Source organism: Podarcis liolepis, assembly GCF_965112155.1.
Source record: "Podarcis liolepis genome assembly, chromosome: 5".
NCBI lineage: Eukaryota > Metazoa > Chordata > Lepidosauria > Squamata > Lacertidae > Podarcis > Podarcis liolepis.
In genome coordinates this window covers 54,766,834-54,794,489 of record NC_139556.1, presented here as the reverse complement: position 1 = coordinate 54,794,489, position 27,656 = coordinate 54,766,834, and the positions used below count along the sequence as shown (strand labels likewise).

At 40.2% G+C, this 27,656-nt stretch overlaps 1 protein-coding gene across 3 annotated transcripts in view; it reads right to left on the bottom strand.

Annotated features, from left to right (window-relative positions):
- Positions 1–794: 794 nt before the first annotated feature.
- The window catches only part of GPAM (glycerol-3-phosphate acyltransferase, mitochondrial), a 34,956-nt gene continuing 8,094 nt past the window's right edge, over positions 795–27,656 (bottom strand). For 2 of the 3 annotated variants that reach the window (XM_083504783.1, XM_083504784.1), the window contains exons 6-21: positions 26,830–26,979; positions 26,175–26,271; positions 25,437–25,573; positions 23,451–23,550; positions 21,754–21,966; positions 21,238–21,351; positions 16,689–16,780; positions 14,982–15,097; positions 13,761–13,831; positions 11,243–11,507; positions 10,732–10,874; positions 9,476–9,553; positions 6,681–6,821; positions 5,765–5,954; positions 5,588–5,646; positions 795–3,766 (exon numbers count right to left, since the gene is read on the bottom strand). In XM_083504783.1, coding sequence (XP_083360909.1) covers positions 3,650–3,766; positions 5,588–5,646; positions 5,765–5,954; positions 6,681–6,821; positions 9,476–9,553; positions 10,732–10,874; positions 11,243–11,507; positions 13,761–13,831; positions 14,982–15,097; positions 16,689–16,780; positions 21,238–21,351; positions 21,754–21,966; positions 23,451–23,550; positions 25,437–25,573; positions 26,175–26,271; positions 26,830–26,979 — 2,083 coding nt within the window. In that variant the 3' untranslated portion in view covers positions 795–3,649. The remainder of the gene's footprint in view (positions 3,767–5,587; positions 5,647–5,764; positions 5,955–6,680; positions 6,822–9,475; positions 9,554–10,731; positions 10,875–11,242; positions 11,508–13,760; positions 13,832–14,981; positions 15,098–16,688; positions 16,781–21,237; positions 21,352–21,753; positions 21,967–23,450; positions 23,551–25,436; positions 25,574–26,174; positions 26,272–26,829; positions 26,980–27,656) is intronic. The other variant, XM_083504785.1, reaches the window with a different exon arrangement.

The following is a 27,656-nucleotide window of genomic DNA, read 5'->3' as shown; positions in this document are numbered from 1 at the left end:
TCACTGTCAATTAAAAGGGGGAGGGTTTACGTAAGCCATTGGCAATAATAGAATTTTCATTCTGTATCCAAGCTTTCATTCCAGAATTATTGTGATGGATAGTGGATGGGTGCAGGCATAGCCAAAGCCTTCCAAAGCAAAACTAGTTGATAAAGAACAAGAAAATCATGAGTCATTCACGACCAATTTCTCTCTAGCCCATGGGTCTAATCATGCCCACCAAGTGTCCCCATTTGACCCGCAAGGCCGTTCTAGCCAAGCCACACCCACCTCCCCTCCTCCTGACATCAGGTAAAGGCATGGCAAGGCCAAAAGGGGTTTGCAGACCTCAATTATCAGCTGTTGTGTAGCATTTGCAAAGCCCTGTGCACAGGTGACAAATTTCCCCCTTTTAAGAAATTTTTCTCATGTGGTGAGCTGAAACCAGCACCTCACTGTGAAGCATCGGGTCTCTTACAAAAGCCCTGTTACGAGCTGCAACCTTAACCTACCCTCAAGTATGTAGGATTTTAGTTCCTACACAAGACAAATCAGATCAAGCTTTCATTGTTGGAAAAATACAACTGTCCTCTGTTGAAGTAAAGAAAATAGTGTGCTTAGATGAGTATAGATTGTCAATTCTTCCTTGCAGCAAAGTAGCAATGAGTGGTCTACAAGCCACTGAACAGGGTCTGATTTCTTTTCCTAATAGACATAACTGGTGTGAGAGTATGCAAACCTATGCTTTAGAGAGAACCTTCAGAGATTGAAGAAGGAGTGCTCGTTGTAATCTCTTAAGTGATATCACAACAACACAATTTCAAACTGTTTATTAAAATAAAATTACTTTGCAGCTCTGTGCTTCTTACAAGAGGTACAGAAGGAAATGTTAAACAGAAAAAGAAATGTGTTAACATTCTTCAAGACAGTGCCTGGCTTCACAAAGCAAAATTATAGAGCAGCTACAGTATTTTACTCTTCTCCTCAAGCCTTCTATGGCTGAAAATGTCATGCAAATACTTTTTTAAAAAATAAATCTGTACAGGCAAGGCAATAGATTAAAAAAAAATGAAAGTGTTGCACTTCAGAATGTAAAGCATTAGAATGCAATAGTTACTGTGGCAGGAAAGCTGTATATCCTTAAGAAATCATTCATATGGGATTATAAAAGGTAATGTTACCCTTTCCCTAGGGAGAACAAATTCTACATATTAGCCAACAAGCAAGAGTCCAGTGATGTAAGTTGGAATGTTGGTCTTTATATTAACTTGTACAGCTACACTCCCCTAAGTACAAGTTGCAATTGTACTTGCGATAAAATGTAACTAGCTTTATTATAGATCCAGAATCAGATTATCTTACTTTTAAAAACGTAAGTAAAAACCTTGCCTTATACCTATCAGCAAGAAAGATTGTAGGATTAAACCCCAGAAAGGCAGAATTTTATTTAGTAGCATTATTGTAAAAGAGCTTTGTGCTTTACCTTTGCGGAAAAGCAATACCAGCCCACATGCAAGTAGGTGCATAGCCACGTCCCCCTCCCAGCATAGTATTCACAGCTTGACATTTCCGCACATGCAAAGTCTCTCTGCTGAAGCCTACGCTGAAAAACACCCTCTCACATCCAGCAATTACAATGTACTGCACATACCAACACAACTCCAATGCACACTGCTGTACCCCAGAAACATTTTAATAATGTAGTAAGTTATTATCGTTAGTGACAACAAGCTATTTTACTTTCTAGTGTTCAAACTAATTCCCAGCCCCTCATTGCTTTAAAATTAGGCAGAACATTCTCGTTAAAATTAGCCAAGCATCATCTGCAATATATTGCTTGGTTGTATTTATTTAAATACACAATCTTCATTCTAGCATACACCAAAATGTTCACTGAAGCATGGTAAAACAAGGGAAAGTTATTTATTTACAAGCACCTACTTATCTGACCTTAAAATGGAAGCCATCAACAATCTTTAAAAATTGCTACTCGGAGAATACATTCAGTTTTAAACAAATAGTGCACATTAGCAAGGATGAGATGTAATTGATCTAAGTAGCTAGTTGGCTTTATTAGAACAAATGGATTTCATTTCAGCTGCTATTCTACTGGAAATGGTAAAAGAACAAACTACTTTATTCACACTTGCTGCCCGCTGCTGTCACTGATATGATGCAACTTTGGTTCAGAAATTCATCTTTAAAAAAATTCAAAGCACCTATTTATTGTTGGGAAACATGCATAGCAGTTCCTCTCACAGGAAATTGCATGGGAATACTGACAAAAATATTGTGATCCATTAATTGTTTTAAACCATAAACAGAGTTATAGAAAACATTACTTTTGACAAACGTGGAGCAAACACGCAGTCTAAAACGGCACAGAAGTTCTGTGCTGGAGTTAATGTGCAGTGCTGTTATCACTTCGGCATGCTTTTTAAAAAAATTAAAAAGCTGGCAGCTAAAAGGTATTTTCATGATCAAGCTCCCAACTTTAAACAGAAAAGGAGAAAAGGAAAGGATTGTTGTGTTGTTAGTAATACAAGGAGAAATGGGGGAGATACCCAATTTCTCTTAATAAAAATGCCATGCTTATTGCTTATCAAAGGAGTGAATTTGGTGATAATCCACTCTGTGAAACGTCATTGCCTTCTATATTATTACCCAAGAGGATTGCAATATTAATCTAACATAACTTAGACCTCCATGCCCATGTTATGCATCTACTTGAATAAATCTATGCTTGCAAGATTTTTATGTTCTAGACTCATTCTCCCACTCAAAATTAGTCAAGAATGGAATGAGCTAGTTAACTTATGAAACAACTTTAGTGCTATTTTTGAAATTTAGAGAGCTTAGACTATAATCATTTTAGAGATCAATATGCTAGCAAGTAGCGAAATGATGCAAACCTTCTGGTTCAAAGTAAAAGTCAAGTGTTTTTTGCAATTTGGGTGCAAAATGCTAGTGATTCAGATATTTAATATTCTAACGTGTAACTTCTCTATTAATATATCTTAATAATACTTGTTCATTCTGCCACTGTGTCATTGGTAGTTAGTCAACTGATCCTTAATAAGATACTGGCAGTTAGTCTTATTTTATTTAGCGTGTTGCCATAGTAATCAACAACACACATCAAACACCTCCCCCCCCCCCCACCAACAGAAAAAAAGACAACCTGCATTCAATTCTCCTAAAATTCTCACAGTTTGAAATAATGAGACCAATGGGTAGGTCTTGTTGACAAGGCTTTTGCAAAGTTCCCACATTACATGGAGTTTAAATGACATTCAGAACTGATGTATTAAAATGACAGATTGCTGGTATATATGTTTGTGCATTTGTCACAGTCATTAGTCTTGAAACAAATGTAACACTGGATACATGTAAAAACTAGTGTGTGTCTGTGTGTGTGTTTGCGTGTTTTCCCCATTAATGGCTCTTCTCTTGCATCCAAGATGTTGTGTTTGACTTGGTTACCAAATCTTGTAGTTCTAGACATGCATATGTATGAAGGCACTTGTCTTCCAGTGGTTTGGGTCAGATAAAGCCTTACCCACAAATGGCACTATACACATTATGGAAGCAGCAAAAGCCCCGAAGCTTTGTGTCACATTCTCCAAGCCTACCAACTTCTTGCTGGCAGAGAAAGTCAACCCGAAATGTTCTACAGTACAACAAATCCCAGAATGAATTCTAGTAGTTTTTGCCGATTACAATGAGGTAGAAAAGTGCTGCTCAGCTCCAAAATAGAATCTCTCTTCTGCTTTGTCTCCTTAAATACCTAAAAGGGAAATGTAAAAGTGTGTTTCATCACTAACACCTTCCAGCAGCGCCACATATTTGCAAAGTTCACACCAAAGCTGTTCAGCAAAATTGTTTCTCCTACAGCCATATTATCTTGGGCTGCTTTTCCCATTCAGAAAAGTAATCCACTGCTGCAGTAACAGTGTAGCAGCTGACAGATATCAGCTGCAACAACTTTCCTGATCTGCAAGGCTATAAACATACCTCACCATTTGTAACAGCCCTTGCAACTGATTCTTGCAAATGAAAAAGCACCCACAACGAAAATGTGTGAATGAGCTTCATCTGAATCTAGCCCATCTTCAACACATCTTTAAAACTAGTACTGTATGCAAGCTCTGTTAGTCATGCTCTTAGACATGAGTAATTCAACATCAAAAGTTATGGAGTATTGGATATTTATGGCAGGGTGGAAAACCTATGACCTTCCAACTGTTAACTGACTGCAGATCCCATCAACACTGACCACCAGTAATGCTGGCTGCACCCCTGCCATAAATACCAATACTACAAACATGTATTTATAGAATGGGTAGATAGTTTAATATCATTGAAAGAAGGAATATGCTGAGTGTCCATATGGGGGAGAGAAAAAAGGACAAGGCCTATGACTGTGATTTGTGTGATTTGTCTGGAACAAAATGTGGCACCAAAACTGCTTTTTGTTGGAGCGTTCTAAATATTAGAGACTCCAGAACAACACACTAGTCTACTCAACCACGTTGAAAACCAACAGAGTCCAAAGGAACTCAGAACATGTCTGCGTGTTTTCTTAAGTCCAGAGTGGCCAGTCATTAAGATTTTCAGGACTGATTCACATCCTTCTCAGAACCCCTTCGTAGGTGGATAACAGGCTGCCACATGCCTTTAACAATGCATGTCACACTGAACTGGGACACGTGTGGACACCAATCTAGAACATGACACATTCTTGCCATCTCCCCACCATGACCCACACATACTTTTTGTGAGTTGGAGAGAGGATTGCAGGGGATGGATTTATGCAGGACTGCAATAATTGTATCCTCAAATGAGATACTTTACTCTTGTGCTGATGATATTAGAAAGTAGCTGCTCAGTTTTTATATTAATGTAGCAAGGTGTGTAGCAGGCAAGAGTACTCTTCCTGAGGCAGAGACAGTGGCTATCACCAGGCATCTAGATAGAATATCACTGGAGGATGTTGTGGTATTTGGGTACTAGCAACAAGTGGGAAATGCAGGAAGAGGCTGTGAAGGTCAAACTTTCATTTTCAAATAGGTCCATAGCAGCATTTTTCTAAATGAGTAAAAGGGTAGCACTTCAAAAGCATGATTGATGTGGCGAAGGAAGAAGAAATTCAATGTTTGAAAGGTGTACAATGGGGATGTGCACATGTGTAGAGATGTGTAGTTTGATTGTTGTAGGATTTGGTTGTAGATATTTAAAAATAAAATATTTAATGAAAAAATAAAATATTACAGGGGTTTTCTTTTTGCACATACCCTTTTGCATAGGAGACAGACTTTCCTCAAGCAATGAAGTTAGTACTACTGTTCATGTTCAGTTATGTCTAACATCATGCACCTTGCTTATACCACAGGAACATTGGGATAATACAATTTGGATATAATGGGCTAATCTCTTGAGCCTTAGTGCAGCCCTTTAGCCTAGATAAAGGTTAAATTATGATATCACATTATCCATTTTTAAGGACTAAGATTACAACCCTCGATACACAGATTGAAGGAAGTCTCATTAACAGGAATACGTAAGTTTAGTTGCGCTGTAAGGCGCCTGAAGCTAACGTAACACTTACCCCCATGTCCTTAAAGACTTTCACTGCGTTTTTTGCAAGGCAATAGGTGGCACTCTCAGCTGTAAACATGGAAAGGCAGGCAGATAAACACATATCAGGCTGAATACAGGAAACTTTGATAAGAATATATTGAAAGACAGGGAAGGCTGCTCCACAGAAAGCAGCCGTTTGACATACCATATACTGCAACATTCTTTTCTGTTCGTGTTATTAAGTATCTGTGTAATTTTTGAAGATATTCCGATTCCCTGACAGGACCGCTGAAGTTATGTATGAAGATGGCAGCAGAACTGTACGCCTCCAGTAATGGTCCCAGTAGCTTCTGAAGGAAGGTGATATACTGCTGGTGCTCCTGAGACTGGCTCACCTGTGCGAGGTAAGAAAGGAAAGGAAAAATAAATGTCACTCAAGCTACCAACATCCAGTCCCGTCTCTCGCACCAGCCCAGGCAGGAGGCGGCAAGAGAAGCAACGGCTGCAATAACAGCAGAGCCTGCTCAAGAGCCAGCAGGTCTTTGCCAGCCCTGCTCTGTTTCAGGTTTTCCAGTGGTGGCTTCTGTCTGCACTGGGGCATTTCTTGTAGGTGGGGCTTCCTTGCCAATAGAGCTGGGAGGACGGACACCTTCAGTTCATCCAAACCCCCTCCACAGCAGGTCATGTCATAGGTTTGGACTGCTCTGCCCAGTTCTGATAACATTAGAACTGAAGCATTATGCAATATTGCAGCAAAGCTGTAATGGATCTATTTCCCATTCCATAACCAATATAGCAAGGGGTGCACATCTTAGTGAACTGAGGTGCTCAATTATGATGGCTATGTAACAACAACAAAGCAGTGAGAAACAAGACAGAGGGATGGTTAGAGGAACCCAAAGGACTTGCAGAAGTAGGAAAAATCCCAACAGGCCAAAAAGCTCAACACGGCTGCAGAACAACCCAATGATGGACTGTAGACCACAGAAACAGATGGCATCATAAATCCGCTAGGTCCTTTTCAAAGCCTGAGTTTCAAACTCCCTCATTCATTCTGTGCAGCGCAGCTATGAATATGAAGCACTTCAGAACAGTATGTTCCCTTACGGCCTATGCAGTACCTTCAAGTAGCAATCTCGTTGTTCTTCGCCAAAGTCACTGTCTTCATCCTCCCCGTCACTCCTCCAAGATAATGGCTCTGGGAGTTTCTTTTCCCAGTGCTGCTCTGCAAGGCTAGGACTAATATCCTCCTGCTCATCCTGCTTAATAGACGAATGCAAAGCAGTAAGCATCAGGCACCCACCAAAACTACTGCATTTTAACCATTTTTTCGCTTTGGTGGCCCTGGAGCAGCTACTGTGTGGATTTTTAGAGCCCATACAGTGGCAAAGGAGCAAAGGGAAGGCAAGCCTTTATTTCCCCTATAAAGCGATCTCAGTTTCCAAAAAAGATGCCCAAAGCAACAGTCTTCAAAGTAATTCCCTTAACAATAGTTTTCACAAAAGCAAGTCCACACAACTTTGAATATTATAGCTCCCAGAGACTTCTGTATCAGACCCAAAGGAACTCTGGAGAATTTAACCACTGAGTAAGCACTAAAATACTACGAGCAATGACGTTCATAATATTGCCTTGGGGAGGAAGCATTCTCGTTTCCCTGCAACAAGCAACGGGTGTGCTGCTTCAAAGGGAATTTAGGAGCCCTCAGAGTGTAGAAGAGATATCTCTCCTCTTGTTGCTTCTACTGGTTTTAGCTAAACTGCTTATTTGGTTTCTCTAGTTTGCTAAATTTATCTAAATTTAGCTGCCTTTGATGGACCTTTTTTGCAGAATATTAATCATTTAGTATAGAGGAACAGTACCACAAATATATAGAATGCATGAGCCCAAAGACCTGACATAAATTGTCATTTTCATGAATGTATGTTCAGACTTGTAGCACATACACAAGAAACAACACCTAAATGAATCTACCAGTAAGTTGATCTCTGCATTCATTTTCTATTGTTTACATTGGCAAAATAAATAAAAGTCTATCACAATGAAATGGCCATTCCCACATAACAGAAACACATGCAAGCATGAGTTGTATTCAATACAGTGGTACCTCAGTTGTCGAACGTAATCTGTTCCAGAAGACTGTTCGACATTCGAAAAGCGTTTGAAAACTGAAACAATTACTTCTGCGTTTTCGGCATTCGAAAACCGAAACGTTTAGCTTCCGAGACACTCGAAAACCAAGGCATGACTGTACTTTCTGTATGCCAGTGGAACAGAGTTCAGCTTGCACCATGGGATTTAATCTTCCCCTCTCTTGCACACTCTCAGAATTCACTGCAGAGGATTGGAGGTAATCTCTGGAGCAGATTTTAGGGGTGTACATGAGGCAAAGGAAAATATAATCCCCCCCCCCTCATTTGTCTGATTTATTAAAGAAAAGACAATTGAACACATTTATAAAATGAACAAGTTGCCCTCATATTTGAGAAGTCAAGACACCGGGAAGGTATAATTCTGTTGTGCAATTGGAAGTCTGTTCCATTCATACAACACTGGATTATTATGATTAAAATCAGCCTCTGTTTTAATGGAGCAAAATGCAATCACCTCTTCAAAATCTAGTCAGCCACTTCCTGATATGCTATCTTTGGTAAGTTTTAAGATATTCTGTAGCACATTAAGGTACATTGTCTGGTGTTAGAAACAGTGTACGTAGCAGACCTCAATGATCTTATATCACTTTTAAAAGCCCAAAAGTAAATATCTCGTAGTATAACAAGTTCACTAATCACAACAAATGAGAATATAATTTTTCCCACTAATCATAACAAATAACAGAACAAAATATATTATAACACTTCCCCCATTTTTCCTCAAGATTTCTCTCACACAGATACAGACATACAAATGCAATTAGTAAAACAGAAAGGGAAAAACTATGAACCAATACCAAAGGGAACAGTGCCTTCTAGAGGGCCAAATGTTAGATTACAAGACATTGATGAAAACATTTGCAATGAAAATTAACAAAGCTACCATAATGAAAAAATAAGAACATTCTATAATAACGCAATGCCACATAATAAGAGGAAAAGAATCAGTGTGAAACGTAAATGAAGTGAATCAGGATAATGAATTCATAGGATTCTGACCCAAACCGAAAGGTAACAAGACACATTGTGGAGGGGGGATGACGACCCACTAGCAATGTGATCCTGTGCATATCTGCTCAGAAAGAGGTCCCATTACATACAATGAGGCTTTCAGGGAGCAAGAACTGCAGCCTAATTTCAATGCTGACATATGTCAAGGTTGAGAAGAACATATTCTAATATTAGGCTTGTTTCTGATTTTTGTTTTTAAAAAATAGTGAGAACCATTACTAGTACTTTTATAGAACTACTTCCCCAAAAGAGTTCTAAATTGAGATGAAGGGAGGTAGGATATAAATTGTAATAAATGGTGGTGGTGGTGATGATGGTGTTACACGTTTGCACTGAATTATATTGGTTAAAAAGCTTATTTCCCGCCCCCCTCAAATCCTGATTAAGATCTGAAACTGAAGATACGCCCACCCCACTGAAGGGTTTGAAAATTCACTTGACTTCCCCATTAGGTTCCATTAATGGCTGCCTGGGACCTGAACTAAAAATAAATTTAAGTTAAAAAGCACTCTGTGCATACATGGGTGTGCTAAACTTCCCCCCTTTTTGTATTCCAAGTTGAAAAATCAATAAATACTCAGGAAGATGTGAAATTAGGATCTGTTTAACTGTGGCCTTGGTCCAGCAAGCTGCTTAGGATGCTTAAAGTAGGTGTGCAGGAACACTAGGCTGCCTCCTTCTGTGTTATCAGTCCTCAGAGACAAGAGGCAGGATATTAAATATTGGAATAATGCGAACCATCAGCAACTTACCTCCGCTACCAAAAGAATGCCATACTGTATGAACTGTTCAATTGCTTCATGACACACTTGGCATAAGAGCTGGCAGGGCTAAGGAGAACAAGTCAGGTTAATCATTCACAGAAGCTCACCCATCCTATCTTCCCCCTCCCTGCCCCGGCATTAACTGCCCTGTTCCAAATCGTCACTTGCTTGCCTGTGGAAAGCAGGACTTGCCCCTGGGTGACCCTTCTATTTCTAGAATAGTTCTTTCTTCCTCTTTTACCCCAAGCTCTCCAAGTACCCCAAATAATTAAGAGGTGAGGGGGCCGGAGGGGGCGGGAGTTGTGGATATTTTTACAAGGACTGTCTTGCTTTTATATTTTCTCTGGCATTTTCCTATTTCATGGAATCAAAGCCACAACAACAATAATATGCTGCTATGATATCCATTCTAACCCAAACACAGTCTTTATTCTCAAGTCCTCATTCCCTGCCACTTTTTACCCCCAAACAAGTATATCGTTCATCAAATACACGAGTTCACTGTTAATGCAATCTCCTGTTTTTTTCCATACTGCACTTCCCAGTTTCTTCCATCCTATGCATTCAGCTTAACATTTCACATACTGTATGTACTCAGGGCTTTTTTTCAGAGGGTAGGGGGTACTCTAGGGCACACAGTACCAGCACCTATTTTAGTTGTTGTTAAAAAGTGTGGCACTTCATGGTGAGTACTGGCCCCCAGCTTTCTAGAAAAAAAGCAATGTATACATTCCACCATATGCAGCTGTTTTCATAATTCTGCTTGCCTCCTTGTGCAACACCTGTCAAACGATCTTTCTTTACTACCAGGAGCCTTAGATTTTTCCTGCTTTCATTTTCCCTTTCAGGTTTTCAAAGAGTTTTAAGAATTCAGATATACAGTGGTACCTCGGGTTACATACGCTTCAGGTTACATACGCTTCAGGTTACATACGCTTCAGGTTACACACTCCCCTAACCCAGAAATAGTGCTTCAGGTTAAGAACTTTGCTTCAGGATTAGAACAGAAATCTGGCTCTGGCAGTGCGGAGGCCCCATTAGCTAAAGTGGTGCTTCAGGTTAAGAACAGTTTCAGGTTAAGAACGGACCTCCAGAACGAATTAAGTACTTAACCCAAGGTACCACTGTACCTCTAATTGCCATTAAACACCTTAACACAGTATAAACAATATGTGGCAGTAGCAGCAAAGCACTTGGTTTCTGACACACACACACACACACACACTCCTACATCCCAAACCTACCAGTGCAATAGTGCCTTCATTGGAAAGCAAGTAACACAAGCTGGCAGCTTTTCGGACCAGTTGTTCCTGACTGATCATGTTTGGTGGGATTCCGTTGATGCCATTTCTGTGCCTTTTATTCTGTATAGCATGGAGACTACAAGCTGAAGTGTAAGGAAAGAAACACATAAACAGTTACTTTTAAAAACAAATCAACAACTCAAAATTGGCTTCAAACAATTAGTAAAATGGTAGTTTTTCAATAAAAAAAAACACACAATTCTTGAAAAAGATCAAATTACAATAGACTTTGAAATTAGGACAATGTGCAGAAGAGGGAAGGAAACTAGGAAGAAAATGTGCTATCCACACCTTTAAAATTATTCACTGCCTTGAGAAGACACTACACTGCCTTTCAAATGATAGATAGATCAATAATCCTTGCAGCAGCAATCACTACAGTATATGAAATGCTGGCATTGCTCTATCATGTGCAGAACTCATAATTTCTTAGTTTGGCTTTGGAACATACCAACAATGGCCTCTTTGAAGAAGACATGCAGTACCCCATTGCTGTAGAAGTTGAGTTCAAAGACAGTAGGAATGGATGTGCTGGGTGTGATGAAGAACTCATTGTTTCGGCTGGTGTTTGTGATAGTTATACAATTCCCCAACAAATGGATGGCATGCATGACAACATCTTCGGAATTCCCGGAAAATCCCAAGTCATAGTCCCGAGCCAGAACCTCCTCCTTCATGGAAAAAAAATCTTCCACCAGCTTGGAAAGATCAATTCCCTGCAGAAAATCAACCAAAAGATCCAAGACAGTACATCTTTTTTATAAAATACCTTTTAAGAATACGGAAAACTCCATTATCTATACCTCAAGTTTTCAAAATCCGTTTATTTGAGTTACTAATTGGCTCCAACCTTCCAGGACTGAGTGTCCCCAACCTTTATGGACTTGGGAGCACATTTCAAATTTTGAGAGTGTGCTGGGGGATCCAGTCACAAAATAGTTGCTAGTGGGAGGTTGTGGCACCACACAAAATGCTTCGAATAGAAGGGCAGGTGTAACACATAGTTAGAAACACAATCTTCCCAGAGAACCTTATGCTTACCATCAGAAATCAGCTGTGTTCTCCTGCTCCTGACTGTGGAGATCACACAATACTGACACTGTGCATACACACTTTTGCTGTGTAATAGCAGCAGGGAGCATTCCTCAGTGCCAGGAAAAATATACACAAAGTGGCAACACCACACTCTCATTTTACAGAAATCTCTAAGGAGATACCCACTCTACAACTTTCTTTCAGGGAGGGCTAGAGTCTGGCACATCTGCCCAGAGACACCAGTGACAGCCTTTATGAGTGACAAGGTATCAGTGAGCTCTGGTCTAGGCACTTTTAGATGTTTCCAAACCCTTTTCAGCTAATTTAGGCTAGGCTATATTCTACTATCATATCCATATCATAAATATAAATAAAAGGTCAAAATAGTTCTCAGCTCAACATTATGTATGAACTGGACTCAATTCTAGCATATACTTCATGCCAGCATTTTTTATTTTAATTTTTGGTCACATCTTTACTACAAGAAACTGAGTCTTACAGTCACACCCAGTCTGTGTCACCATGTTAAAGAAACATTTAAGGCTGCATAGAGCAGAAGTGGGGAACATTTGGCCTAGTGATGATTGGAGCTGTAGCGCAGCAACATCTGGAAGGCCAAAGGTTCTTCACACCTGGCTTAAGGTAATTTCCAAGAAACACTGCAGCAACAATGCTTAATGAAGAAGTTACAGATAGATTCCACAGCACCAATGAATACACCTTCTGAAATGCTTAAGAACCACTGCCCTGAACCAATATGGTGTGTTCCACCCCGGTTATGAGCAACTCATCATTTTTGTAACAGCCTCCACAAAAGTAACAATGACTTGTTAGCCTTAAATATCTGAGCCACTGTTACAAATGCCAGCAAGCTGACCTTTTGCGTAATCTTAAACTATTCAAATAGCACTTTCTCCTACGAGAATTGCTCCTTTCCACTGGGTCACCCCTGAATATGCATTGCATTCTCCCTCACAATGTCTAAGGGAAAGGTAGGATGAGCAGATTAGATGTTATACTGTGCAAGACAGGATAAGAAGTGAAAGAAATTAGAGTAGTACAAAATTTAACAGTAGGGTGGCACTGTGGTCTAAACCACTGAGCCTAGGGCTTGCCGATTGGAAGGTCGGCAGTTTGAATCCCCACGACAGGGTGAGCTCCTGTTGCTCGGTCCCTGCTCCTGCCCACCTAGCAGTTCGAAAGCACATCAAAGTGCAAGTAGATTAATAGGTACCATTCCGGCAGGAAGGTAAACAGCATTTCTGTGTGCTGCTCCGGTTTCGCCAGAAGCGGCTTAGTCATGCTGGCCACATGACCTGGAAAAAACTGTCTGTGGACAAACGCCGGCTCCCAGTAAAGCAAGGTGAGCGCTGCAACCCCAGAGTCATTCGCAACTGGACTTAACTGTCAGGGGTCCTTTACCTTTACCTTTTTACAGGATACATAAGCTCTGAGGGCTAAAGTTGTGGACTGGGGCAGGATGCACTTGAAAGCCCCTCTGTCATTGCATGTTTCTTGAAAAGATCTACAGGGGGAGTTCTAAACAAATTCTGTGGAAGATTTAGAAACTTCAGGTTTAGAAACCCCTGCAGACCTTTGCACTAAATGCACGAGGATCTAGAAAGGAAACTGTGCACATAGTGCTGCTGACATAATGCTGGCCTCCAGTAACTACTAACAAGTTTGATCTTCATGAGATGACTATGACCAATTCAGAACATTCGAACAACAACAACAACAACAGAATGGGATCCACAGCCTAACTAGCTGGCCAGTTTGCATGGGACTCGGGCGAATGTTTTGACACCTCCAACCCTAGAGGTGAGCAGGATACAACGTGGATTACAAGGATACAGGATATGCTAAGCATCCCTGACATTTAAAAGCTGTCGTCAAGAGAGATGTTCAGAGATGCAGAAGCACAGCAGCCTTACCTGCCTGTGTCGGTAGAGCAGCAAACAGGCAACAATGTGTGTTGACATCACAGCACATGACTTGTTAGCAGCTAAAAGCAAACAAAACAAAATAAAGCTATGCAGGCACTTTTGTCATGCAACTGAAGTGCGTAGAAGGCAACTTGGAACAAAAACGATAGCCGTCAATGAACCACAAACAGCAATCTTTTGTGATTTTATACCGAACGACTTCACATATTCAACAGCACAGTGCACGAGACTGGTCAGAAAGAAAGCCAACTGAACTTCAACTGTGACTTAAATGTTTCAAAGCTAGGAGCAGGCAGCATTTTCTTTGGGCTGCATTCCCTCAAAGCTAATCTGCTGGAGGTGGGCAGGGCCAGAAGAGCTGGGGCCACTCCCCCCCCTCTCTCATACTCTATGCCCCCCACTCTTCTGGCAGGGTGCCAGAAAAGGGACCTATTGCTCTTGCCAGGCCTTAACCAATCACTTGCAGAGGGCTTTTCTCAATTCCTCTTCCTCCAGTTCTTTTTTCAACCCCACCCCACACTCCATTTTTTCCCTTCTTACCAAGTGAAATTAGGCAAAGGGCTATGTCACAGGCTCCCCAACCCTGATATATACAGTTGGCTCTATTGACAGCTCCTTTCCACAGTGGTATAAACTTCACTGTGGACATAATTTTCTTTTTCCAGCACTGATAGACATCAGGCAGAACTAAGGTGTTTGTTTTTTTAACAACTCTGGTTACCTAGGCTACAATCCTATGCCCACTTACCTGGCAGTGAGCCCCACTTAACTGAATGGATCTGAGTATACCTGTAAAGGGTTGCAATGCATGCGTGCACTCAATTTCTTTTCTTTTTTTAAGGTATCTGAAGTAGATAATTATCTTCAGGGTTACTCTATTTACACATTACCCATTCGCAAGTAATTCAGGTGTGGTGTTCCCACAACATCTGGGTTGCTTCCTATATTAAAGTAATGCAGGTGGAAAAGACGAAAGTAAACCACCATAGCAAAAGGAAGTCACTACTTGCCTCAGGACTAGCAGATGAAATAAAAACCTTACTAAGAGGCCCATTCAAAATAAGACCCTTCAAAACGAAGAAAAAGATAAAATGTTTTAAAAAAAAATTATGATAACAAGGGCACAGGGTTCTGAAAGAGGAATGCCCTGCCATATATAAAAGCATAATGGAAGCAGAGAGTCATATCTGAACTTTAACAGCTACTTACTGAACATTACGTGCTCTGCCAAGTTAGCGATTAACTGTCTTCTCAATGGTTCACAGGATAAATCCCTGGAATCAGGAAGTGCAGCTCCTGTACTTTCTTCTACCACATAATTAGGTCTAAAGAAAGTAAACATACAAAGATGATTTAGGCTTACAGTTCTAAGATAAATTATTACATCTTGTAGGCTCAAAGCACAAAAATATTTCAGTAATGACGTCTTGTGTATTTGAGTGTAGGCTACAATTCCTCATACTATTTGTCCGCTTAAGATCATGTTTGTAAGATGCGTAGAAGGGAGGCACCTGTAAAACTACCTGAAAGCTGCTTTAGGCTCCAAGAAGCATCAATATGTAAAAACAAACCACAGGATATGTCCACTACTGTCTGACACTAGTGCTCTCCCAGTTCTCTCACACACATACAGGTGAATCTTTCTACAACTACTCGCATCTTCAAGCCGTTGCATGTTAGCCTAGAGACATTCTAGACTCTTACAGCAGCTCCAAGATTGTATCACAACTCAAAGGCATCATGATGCAACATTAAGGGTGGGATGACAGCTACGCACCAAAATTTATTTATACACATCTTTTCTCTCATATCAGCAAGTCTGCACAAGCTTGTCGTCTTTTAATACACGAGTGTATTTTTGCAACAGGTGCTGCAAAAAACCAAGAAAGAAGCTTTCAGTCCATCAACTTTGCCTATTATAATCCAGTACCTAACAGGCATGAATTACTGAAGATTAATGACTTGGAATTGCTTCCAACAAAATCATCTCATTAGTGCAAAGGCTTCCTCTTGTGCAACGGTACTTCTCCCTTTCCTCTCACGCTTCCCGAACTGATCCGAGGGACTGGAGGAATCCCGGTACAGATTTTGGGCAGCATGCGGGACAGGAACTCAAGTTGCACAAGCTGAAGTCCAGTTACAGATAGGTAGCCGTGTTGGTCTGCCATAGTCAAAATAAAAAAATTCCTTCCAGTAGCACCTTAAAGACCAACTAAGTTAGTTCTTGGTATGAGCTTTCGTGTGCATGCACACTTCTTCAGATACAAAAGAATCTGAAGAAAAGTATCTGAAGAAGTGTGCATGCACACGAAAGCTCATACCAAGAACTAACTTAGTTGGTCTTTAAGGTGCTACTGGAAGGAATTTTTTTAAGCTGAAGTCCAGTCACTAATGAGCCAACTTTGCTGGCTAAAACCCAAGCCTGCAATCCTATGCCCACTTATCTGGGGAAAAGCCCGATTGAACACAGGCGATGATGGGAGGCTTTCTATGCCTTTTTCCCTTCCATTGACTCTTAAGGGAGGGAAATTACTACACCAGCTTCAGTGTTGAGTATAGGAGGAGAAGAAACCTCTCTCAGCAGAACCGTGCGCAGAAATGATTAAGGAGCTTTACAACATCAACACTTGGCGTTCCTTTAAGTAGGGGAAAGAAAGGGAAGCTGGTATGGCTCAGCTGCTGCTGAGATTTACCAAAAAGCTCTGAGATCTCCTGCTCTGTTTGTGCAGGCAGGCAATGGCAAAGGGATGCACTGATGACAGTACTAGCTCTCCACAGAGGCACTCGAGAAAGTGGTAGGCTGGGAAGAAACTTCTTTAATGAAACAAGCCATTGTTTGATTGCCTGTGGGACAACTTGTGGTTTGTTTGCAGTAAGCTTGTTCAGTGCTGCTCAAACTCCGCAGCTCAGTCCTACCTTGAAGGGAGTACAGCTGGTAAGAGAGTTTGCTCCAGAGAAAGAGGGATAGGCACAGGCATAGGCTTCTGGCTTTGGCCATCCAAATATTCCTGCAAATACACAATGTTATTCATGTATTTCTCCTGGAAAAAATGTAGCATTCCAACAGCCATCTTACTCACCACTGAAAGTAGCTTTGAAAAGTAGGATAAAGAAAACATATTTAAGATTTCAAGGAAACAGATGCTGAAGCTGCAACATTTATGCAATAAACTTTGGTCCTCTGTGATGTCCTTAGCATTAACTAATCAATGCAGTAAGCAGTAAGCAGTAAGCAGAATTGAAATTGACATTTACGCATTTTGAGGGATGTAACAATTTTGGGGTGTACATGCTTCCCTATGTTCTATCTACATTAATAAGCACAAGTAACTGACTGGACAGTTCACGCGAGTACACAATTTTTTGGAGGGGAAAGAAATCTTTTTAAAAAATCAATCTCATTAGCACTAAACATTTTAAGTACAATTATGAGATTTTTTTAAAAAATAAAGACTCCTTAAAGTAAAGTTTAAATATGATAGGAAGTGTTTGGGAGTAAATCTGTAGATGGCTAAAAGAAAGTGGAGGAGGAGGAGGAATGTGCTAAAATGACAGCCATAAAAAGGCAACTTATTTTTAAAAACATATATTTAAAATTAGTAGTCTTTAAGTAATATTGCATGGATATTCTAAACAGTATGAGTAGCCCCGAGGCACTATTGTGCTGATTAAAAGGTTGATGAGAAACAACATGGTGATATGATGAAGAACAACAACATGGTAATAAAAGGACACCCACTGGAACGGTAGTAGTGAAGATGCTCCAAATGATCATTACATTTGTATTAAGTCACTGCACACATCAAAACCACACTTCTTTGAAAAGATGGAAGAGAAATGCCAGGGTGATCCACATCTGTGGTAACAGAACTACAGTTCTGTTCTCTATTAGTGGTTCTGTCACTATGTATGTAAACACAGTTTCTAACAACCAAAATGCCTCTATTATTGCTGCCTTTACTAAATAGCTTATTTAGATTTGTTCTCACAACACTGCATGCACTGCACCATATACACATTCAAGACAAGATAATCTTATTCCAGATAAGGCTCCATAGCTTCATCTAAGTCTTGGGCATTTGAAGTATTGGTGAAAACACTGTCAAATATTTCTAAAGCATTAACCTTTATTGCAAGTTTGCACACTTTAAACATCAACAGCTTTGATATACACCCTAGTTTAATTTCACAATGATGATTAACTTTTAAAGCCGTTAAGCAGTTTCAGAAGTTAAACAGTTTCCAGATCCGAGTCCAATCTGCCACAGGATCTTTGCAGAGCTGACAGGGCAAAGGGGCATTTCCTGGTTCCTGCAGCAAGCTGTGATGTGAGCAGTCCAAGGCAAAGAGGTTTGCCACTAATGACTGCTAAAGTTCCCATTTCTGATCATTCTTTTCACCCTACCCGAATTATGTGTGCACACAGTAATGCGTAATTGATAGGGGTAGATTCATTTTATGGCTTGCTAATAAATTTGTTATTATGACATGATACTGTATGTGTCCTGACCATAGCTGTCAACGTTTCACTTTTTTAAAGGGAAATTCCCTTATTCCAAATAGGATTCCTCACAAGAAAAGGGAAAAGTTGACAGCTATGGTCCCGACCCCTTGGCCTACCTAGCGGCAAGTTAACTGAAGCACAGCCCTGCAGAGATCCTGAAGCATCCAAGCTGAGGTCCATAAATATGGGCAGTTGAGTAGACCCAGCACCTCAGCTCTGCTGTTCTTTTGTACTCTGCATGTTGACTGCAGCATATGGGCTTGATGAGGCATATGACCCTCACCTGTTCCAAGCCCACTCCAGCTGAGGAATCACACCCCAGAGCTAGCGAGATCCACCTGGCCAGCTAGGGAATTGGGCTGTGGGCCCTTGCCTGCCTCAGCCTCCTGGAGCACCCCGACTGCTGCTCACAATGCCTCAGAGCCTGCTGTGTTCGTGGACAGAGGCCCTTATGGCTCTGGTGGTGGGTCCTGCTGCTTTCTGTGTACTGACCCTCATCTCCATGTCATCTTCCGTCACTCTGTGAGTACTTCCTACACCAACCTCTCCTTCTGTCCCAGTTCCAGCTACAGCCCTCACCAGAATCTTCTTCCTCCTCCCTGTAGCACTGCCAGTTCATGACAATATGTGAACTAGATCCCTGAATTGCATTATTATTACTACTACTATTATTACTGGGAAATCTTTGCCCCCAATCACTACAATACAAGGGGGAACAGAGCCCTCAGTCCTGTCCCTGCTAGCAAATGATGCTACAATTAAAAGTAGCGAAGCCACCCAGACTGTGGCACCTTTGGCTTCATGGAGAATCTGACCACAGTCAAATAACAGGCAGAAAGCTAACTGGTTAATTGACAATATTTAACAAGTCAGTCAATTGACTGCCATGCTAGCCAGAACCCTTCTGCAAAATATATTAAACCCACCCAGGATGAAAACAGAGATACAGAATTGGGAGTAGAACATATCTGGAAGTGATCAAAGGAAGAGTCTGAAGATTTTGGGCCTGGGACAGCTATAAGAAGCTACCTGATAAAATTTTACAGGTTACACTGAAAGGCAAGCAAACTGCAAAAACTCAAGTAAATCCAAGAAAAGTGGGCATGGATGTGAAGCAATAGTTACAAAGCCTATCACCTGTACAACTAAGTATTTTCAAATATAATATGATACTGGGCAGTATCTTCATAAGTTTTGCTAGTGCAAGGACTTTTGGGCTTTGCAACAGAACTTCCCCTCCCTCTCCTCCCCCTGCGTCCCTCTGAATCTGTTCTGGGGTTTCAGCCAGTCCTCCAGAACAGATTTAGGGAGGACACAAGGATGTGCAGGCAGATGAGAAGGAAGGGAAGTTCTGTTGCATAAGAAGAAACCCCTGTGCTAGTGGAAGGACTTCATTGGATAACACCCATTATATCCAACTACACACAGGTTGAAACATATGTATAGCTTGCTGGGTGTGCTGATAAAGCCAATTTTAGGCATGTAGGAGTTGTGATAGAATTAAGGCTTTCTAAAGTGCAGAACAAGTTATGAGAACACCTTTATATGAATAAAGAATAGAAAAGAATAAATATATGCCGCTGGTAATTAATATTATAGGATATGAGACCTTGCTATCTCAGTGAAATTGACTTATTTATGAACTCATTAAGGAAATAAATCCTGAAGCTATCCCTGTGTAAATGATAGGAGGTACTGGAATTAAAGCAATATGCACTTATTTCGAATTTCTGAACACAGAAGGGGATTATGTTCTACTGGCTTGCTAAATTATGCATACAAAGCTACCTGTCAGGAACACCGCTGCAATAAAACTTAATTAGAAGTGCCCTGCATATTTCCATCAGCTGAAAAAGTGACAAGAAGCAACTTTTTTCTTAGCTCATACCACATTCCTTGGTGAGCCAACATTTCTCAGGCAGCAAAAGTACATGATGGCCTGACTGGCATCCCATTGATTCCTTTTACTTAAGAATTCTAATTTGTTTATTAATAGCCCCCTGGGCTAATCCGCCATTATATTTGTACAATTCAACAACACACACAAAATTGGTTTATGGCTGGAAGCAGAGAAGTAAGACCAACGGCTTCTGTGGAATCTCTTTTGGAAACTAGCTAAAGACTACAACACTAGATATGCAGAACTGGTAATATTAGCACCTTTTTGACATCTTCTTCTGTACTATTAGAGTTGGTACATCTTAAGTGCTGTTATCCTTCAGCTGTAAGTGAATTATATTTTAACTGTAGAATCAAAGATTTATCTCTGCATTCTTCTGCAGCTTTATTGCTATTTAAAAACTTCTAACAGTTACACGTATGATGGAATCTGTGGTAGGGGTGTGACAAACACAATCAATCCAAACAGCTCAACAGTTTTCGATCCTATGCATGCATTCCCCCCCCCCCGGTGAAATAACAAACTTCTTTTTTAACTGCCTGCTATATATCCTGACAAAACTTCAAGTATAAAATTGGACTGGTCACGAGTTTCCATTCTGTCCTAGTGATGGAGAGAAATGAGTTCTCCTATGCTCATAGGTAAGAAGACTTAAGCTCTTCTGAAATCAGGAGGCAAGCAATCATTTCTCTTCTCCACATTGAGAGATAGCTTCAATCTGTGGGTCAGGTAAAACTGCTCCATTGAAGCAACTTTATGGTCGGATACCAAAGCGCAATGAAACAGTATGAGCAAGAAAGGGGTGATGTGGGAAAATACATCCACAGGTAGCTCTGGAAGAAGGAACCAACAAGGCATGCAAGAAAACGGGACAGGTATCGCTGAATGGACTGGGATCCACAGCTGAACAGACCGCTGGGCCAGGCTGACTAAGACAGAACGGAAGTTCACATGAAGTCCAATTTTTCTTTCTTGTCTAGTGACATATAGTCTTAAGAATATTTTATCACCATAGGTGTAACTCTGCAATAAGAAATTATGTTCATATTATATGAACTTACTTTCAGAGAAAACGGTTGAGCGAAATCTACCCTAACACAGCCGTAATTCTTCCGCAGCATTCGGAAGACTCCTCTGGCCACGCTCCAAAGGCTTTCGTTCTTCTTGGGCTTCCCCTGTGAAACATCGGGAGAGCAAGGCAGTTCAACAATTGCATCTAAAAGCTACTTAATGTTAAACAAGTTCATAAATCCAAGCCACCTACGTATGCTCAGAAATAAATCTGGGCAACAGCTCAAGCATCGTAAAAAGCATTGTGGTCACTTGGGCCATTTCCTCTAAGCCAGACGTCTATTTGGATATTTCAAATGCTGTTTATGAAAATCATTATTCAGATGTCATTTTCCCTTGTATCTCGACTTGCTACAAATAAGTATTTGCGAAGATCAGCATGCAATTTATGTTTCCAAGGTCCTGCTTTCTGACCAAAGGGGACACATTTTTATCACCAAGATGGTTACAACTGACAGTGATCTAAATATCTGCTGAGCGGACAATAGCATTCCAAACACTTTTACCAGCTGTTCACTGTTGTAGTGGCCTTCAATGATTCTATCATAGGATATTCCCACGGGTATGATTAGGATGTCTGGAGTAGCATTTGAATACAGAGCGTCCACCACTACTGATAAAAGGCCTGCCCTTCCACAGGATGTCTTTCCACTCCGGGACCGGGTGCCCTCCAGGAATATCTCTAAGAACTGCTGCTGGCGAAGCAACTCTTGGATATGCTAAATGAAGAATGAACAACAACCAAAAAATCAGACACAAGTTATTTGCATTCCTCTTTTATATCTGTAATAATATCCTCCCTTGCTGCATTTTTTAATTATTTCTTCCTGCTGACACCCTCACTGTACTGTGGCTCAGTAGCCACCAGAATTCCACTAATCCTCCAATCCAATAAGTATTTGTAAAACAACTATATTGTTGTTCTGTATGTAATTGCAAACTATTATATTGCTGCATACCTAAAGAATCTCCCAAATATTCAGAAATCACTTCCTTTCTTAAAGGAAGGGGTGTGAGTGCTTTTTCACAGGAGCATCCAAACTCACTGGCAGGTTTTCAATCCTCATTTTCTTTGAAAGTCATTTTTTCCAGGAAACAGAAGAAAGTGTATAAAACACACACACACACACACACACACACACACACACACACCTTTTAAACCAGTTTCTGAGATTTGAAACACTGGAGAACCTACACAGGATTTCTAGCAAAGTAGGTGGCACCAAGCCCAGCATTGCACAATATAATTCTAGTCCATGCGCAGTGATCCCATTAGTTTTATTGGGATTACACAGTAACATAGAAGGACAATGAGTGCTGCAAGTTTATAGGTGTCCTTGACATCCGCTGAAAGGACTACCAATTAAGGGTATTCAAATGTGCAAGACTGCTTCGGTATCTGAGGTACAGGCATTTCTGCAGATGCTCCATACAGTACACAACAACACTAACAGCATCACAAACTTGTGTAAAACATGTTTGCTTTGTATTATACAGTGGTACCTCGGGTTAGGAACTTAATTCATTCTGGAGGTCCGTTCTTAACCTGAGGTACCACTTTAGCTAATGGGGCCTCCCACTGCTGCTGCGTGATTTCTGTTCTCATCCTGAAGCAAAGTTCTTAACCTGAGGTACTATTTCTGGGTTAGCGGAGTCTGTAACCTGAAGCGTCTGTAACCTGAGGTAGCACTGTATTGTTTTTAAAAAGGTTATTTGCTGTTATTTTCTGCTCTATTTTTAACTGGTTTTATTATATTTTGTACATTGCCTTAAGACATATATGTGGAAGGCAATTAATAAACAATATACAGAGTAATTCCGCATTCTTTTTCTTCAAAGGGGCATATCCCACCACCTACTGCCAATATAAAGAACACCCTCCAGATTATATTGGAACCTGCAGTCTTACAGATGCCTCTGGACCACAACTTCCATCCATCCTTGATGGGTGTTGGACTCCAATAACATATGGAAGGCCAGAGACTCCCCATCCCTGTTCAACTGTATCTTACACCACACACGTTTAGATGCAACTAATTCCTAATTATTAAGACATTTAAAATGCTACCTCTTCTTCTTTTTTGCTATTTAACTGTTGAACCTTGCCACAAACCTGCACACCCCACAATCAAGCCGGAGATGGTGGCCTGGCTCTTCAAATACTTTGCAGAGATAAGCCTTGAATTAAGAAAAAGATACATACCACATACAGCAAGGTTCTGTACAAAATATCTTTACGGCCATCGGGCCTCTCATCCAATTTTCTCCGTATAAAAAACCCTCCAAGCTTGTGGATCAAAGTGCTATGGGTAAAGAAATACCCTTTTTTATTAAAAGGCTAAGAATGTTAACATTAGCACAGGCTGTTGTGTCCACAGTGTGATATAACCATACAACTCAATGATTGATCTCTCTGCATGAGAAAGCTACACATTAAGTTCTGTAGTAAAAAGGTAAAGGTAAAGGGTCCCCTGACCATTAGGTCCAGTCGTGACCGACTCTGGGGTTGCGGCGCTCATCTCGCTTTATTGGCCGAGGGAGCCGGCGTACAGCTTCCAGATCATGTGGCCAGCATGACTAAGCCGCTTCTGGCGAACCAGAGCAGCGCGCGGAAACGTGGTTTACCTTCCTGCCAGAGTGGTACCTATTTATCTACTTGCACTTTGATGTGCTTTCAAACTGCTAGGTTGGCAGGAGCAGGGACCGAGCAACGGGAGCTCACCTCGTGGCGGGGATTCAAACTGCCGACCTTCTGACCAGCCAGTCCTAGGCTCTGTGGTTTAACCCACAGTGCCACCCGCGTCCATATATGAGCACAAGCTCTCCAGTACACAGAAATTAGGGACAACAGGCTTCGTAGAAATCCTTTTATGGTGACTACCAATATATACATTTTTCAAAGCAGTATAATTTTGGCTCCAGCTGTTTTTAAACAACTTTACTTTCAGAACACAATTTACTAATTATTTCCTATGTCACTTGTTCTTATAGGCTAAATTAAGAAAAGTTTTGACACCACAATTTTGTTATTAAAATTGCCTTGTACTAGAGATCTTTACTGGTTCAACCAGACAAGATTTATTTGGCCTGGCGAAGATTGCAATATTACATATATAGAAATAAAACAAGCCTGAAGTCCCTCTTATGCCTTAGAATATAAACAGGTGAAAATTTAAAGAAGTAACAAACAAAAATGTCAGTATGGTATACATTGGGATAACAGAAAATTAGCAAAGCGGCTCACAATTTTCACATAAAATTCTTACAGCGTTCGCAACTCTAACCAATTATTCTGGTCAGATCAATGAAAAATGGGGAAGAAAAAGATCAAGTCACACAACTATTTGTATAAAGGCCCTCCCATCTAGCCAAAAATTTGTGGCCTAACATTTTGTGACTTAAAATTGTGGCTCTCTATTATTTATACCTAATAACAGCATATAACGCTGAATAAAAGGCTACTGTAGAATTTAATAAAACTACAGTATAGAAGGTTGTTCTGACTAAATCGTCTACCATTTCAGAGATTCAAATCCTATTTACACTTACTTGGGTCCCTCAACTCACTGAAATTTATTTCCAAATAAGCATGCACAATATTAGACATAATATCACCGCCAGGACTTGCAATCATAAATAGAAGGTGCCACATACATTATCTTGTGTTATATGAACATGAAGCAGACTACAGCATATCTAAACATGACGTGTGCCTATCTGCTGATACACCTTTTACCAAGGAAGTTACATTTGCCTCACTTTCTATGGCTGAAAACATTCTGCTCCATTAACGGTCACTAAATTTGAAGCTCACTAAATTAACTGAATGCTTATTTTGATAACCTTGGGAAAATGTACCAGGCACCACCAAGTGTTATGAGCAACTAAGGATTGGGGCCAAAGCCTTCACTGGTTTGAGTGCATTTTTTATATATATATGCTAATAATTACATTAGAATGCAAGAATATGACCAATACTGGCATATTAATTGGATTCCTTTGCCAATATAAAATTATTCCAGCAATTACAGGCCAAGTGTTAAAACAAGCAAGACAGTTCCTGGGGCACTGCAAGGTAAGCACAAAATTTATTTGCCAGCATATGAAGGTTCATTTAGCTAGGATTTTGATACAGTAATCCACATGGCCGAAATGAACAAAGTGAAAGTATACATGAATAGAACATTACCTGAAAATGGGGATATTCAGATTATTCCCTGCAGCAATGTACGGTGCTTTGATGTTATGACAGAAAAGAATGAACGTGAGAAGCAGGTAGTCAATATGAGATTTGTGAACAGGTAGAAATATAAGCGGCAAATTCAGCTGTAAGAAGAAGAAAAGAAGCAATTATATAAATACCCAAACAATCTGGTTTTAAAACTGTATTTTTTAAAAGTCAAAATGTGTTTTTGACAAGTAATGCAGGCCTGGTAGGTACACTTTCTACTCTTTATGCAAAACATCTGAATTGCCAGCATGGGGTGAGTAGAGGTGAGGAGCAGGAGGCACTTGTATTATAAAAAGTATCCCCCAAATAATTCTGATTATGTGCAACCTTTTATTTTCACTGAATACAGTTGTATGCAAACACTACATAACATACCATAGTTGAGAAAATGACTTTTAAGGATATTATCTATGGCTACAGAGTGGTTGGTTTTAGTAAATAATAAATGCACATATGTATTTCACAACTCTTGACAAATGGATTTCATTCCAAAATAAGCACAGTTAACTCCAGTAATTAGATCTAGGTGAATTTGGCCCATATTGACTCTTTTCAGATTGAATTCCAGTGTGCTAAGATTGATTTATTTTGCCAAATTGTTAAAAGGGTCCTGTAAGGCCCAAACAATATTAGAAATGGAACAATGTCATATTTCTTCTCTGAAGGGATTTTTTTTTGCCTCAGGGATTTTATTACCTCTGTTGCTGCTTTCACCATCTCCAATTGGCCTTTGTGAATCTGGATATTCCAAAAAAAGCTGTTAAATAATTTCAGCAACACCCATCCCGTTAACCTAAAAGGGGCAATAAAAGTTGAGCCACCATATAATAGTATTCATGTTTTATATACATTTTTAGTTTCAAGCAGAATGAAACAATATAAGAGAAGCATACACACAGAAACATGCTGCCTTTAAAACCGACACTACTGTAGAAACACAGAACAGAAGCAACTAAATCAGCAGTAATGAAAAATGTGCAACAGTTGCAAAAATTCTATATGAAACAAACTGGTTGTTTCTTAAAAAACAACAACAGACAACAGTTGTTGCAGCCTTAGTAAACGTAGCAAGAAGTTTACATCCAGTTTGAAAATGCAGACAGTAACTTTGTGATGATAACATGAAATTCATTTATGACAAAATGCTATTTTGTTTCATGGAAAAGTCTGTATTAGACTATGAAGCAAGACTATATATTCTTCAAGGGCAAATACCAGGCCTTTGAGTTCAGCTTACACCACAGATAAGAGAAGCAGAAATCTGAGGCAACTAGAAACAGTTATCTCCATGTGAACACAGGTTGTATTTCAGCACCCCCTGACATCAGCAGCCATGATCTAGTTTCATTACCTGATCAAAGCAGGCGAGACATTTGCTACCATTTCCTGCAGAATTTTTCTAGCTTGCTTCTTGACCTTCTTGACGTTTCTGGGGTCTGGCTGACCAGAGCCACTCACAGCAGACATTTCTGAAGCTTCCTGTGCAATAGCATTCTGCACTCTAGGTGTTACAAATAAAGTAAGATGATTCTTAAAACAAGCTCGATATTTCACCTGTTTTTGAGATGCATAGACAGACAGACAGAACGTATAGCTACAGAATGTAGGGGAACTTATAGTGCAATTCTATTTACTCATGAGTACTTTTTAAATTAAGGTTCCAGTACACTTTCCTAGTAGAAAAGCACACACATATACACATACCTCAAATGCACAAGGCAAAATATCTCAGTGTAAAGCCAGTATAAAGCCTATAAAGATTTTAGAAGTCTTCAGCATCTGGGGAACAGTAACTAGTCACTGAAAAACAGCCTTCCTCAACCTGATACCTGTAGATGTTGATGAACTATAACTCCTATTATCCTTGACCACTGACCATGTTGACTGGAGCCGATAGGAGTTGTAGTCTAGAACTTCTGGAAGGCAAGAGGTTGGGGAAGGCTGGAATAGAAAAGCTGGTGTACAACTCAAATTAACTTTATATGTCACACAATTTGACACATTATACACAGATGCCTTCATAATGGTTGCCTGCAGAATCCAAAATTGTGGAAACAAGTATCTAAAATATCAGACACTGGGCATAAATAGTAACAAGCTCGGCTTCATTGATTTAAAAATGGGTTTTCTCAAAAAGGACAGTTCTTTTTCAAAGAAACCCAATAAATTGTATTGACA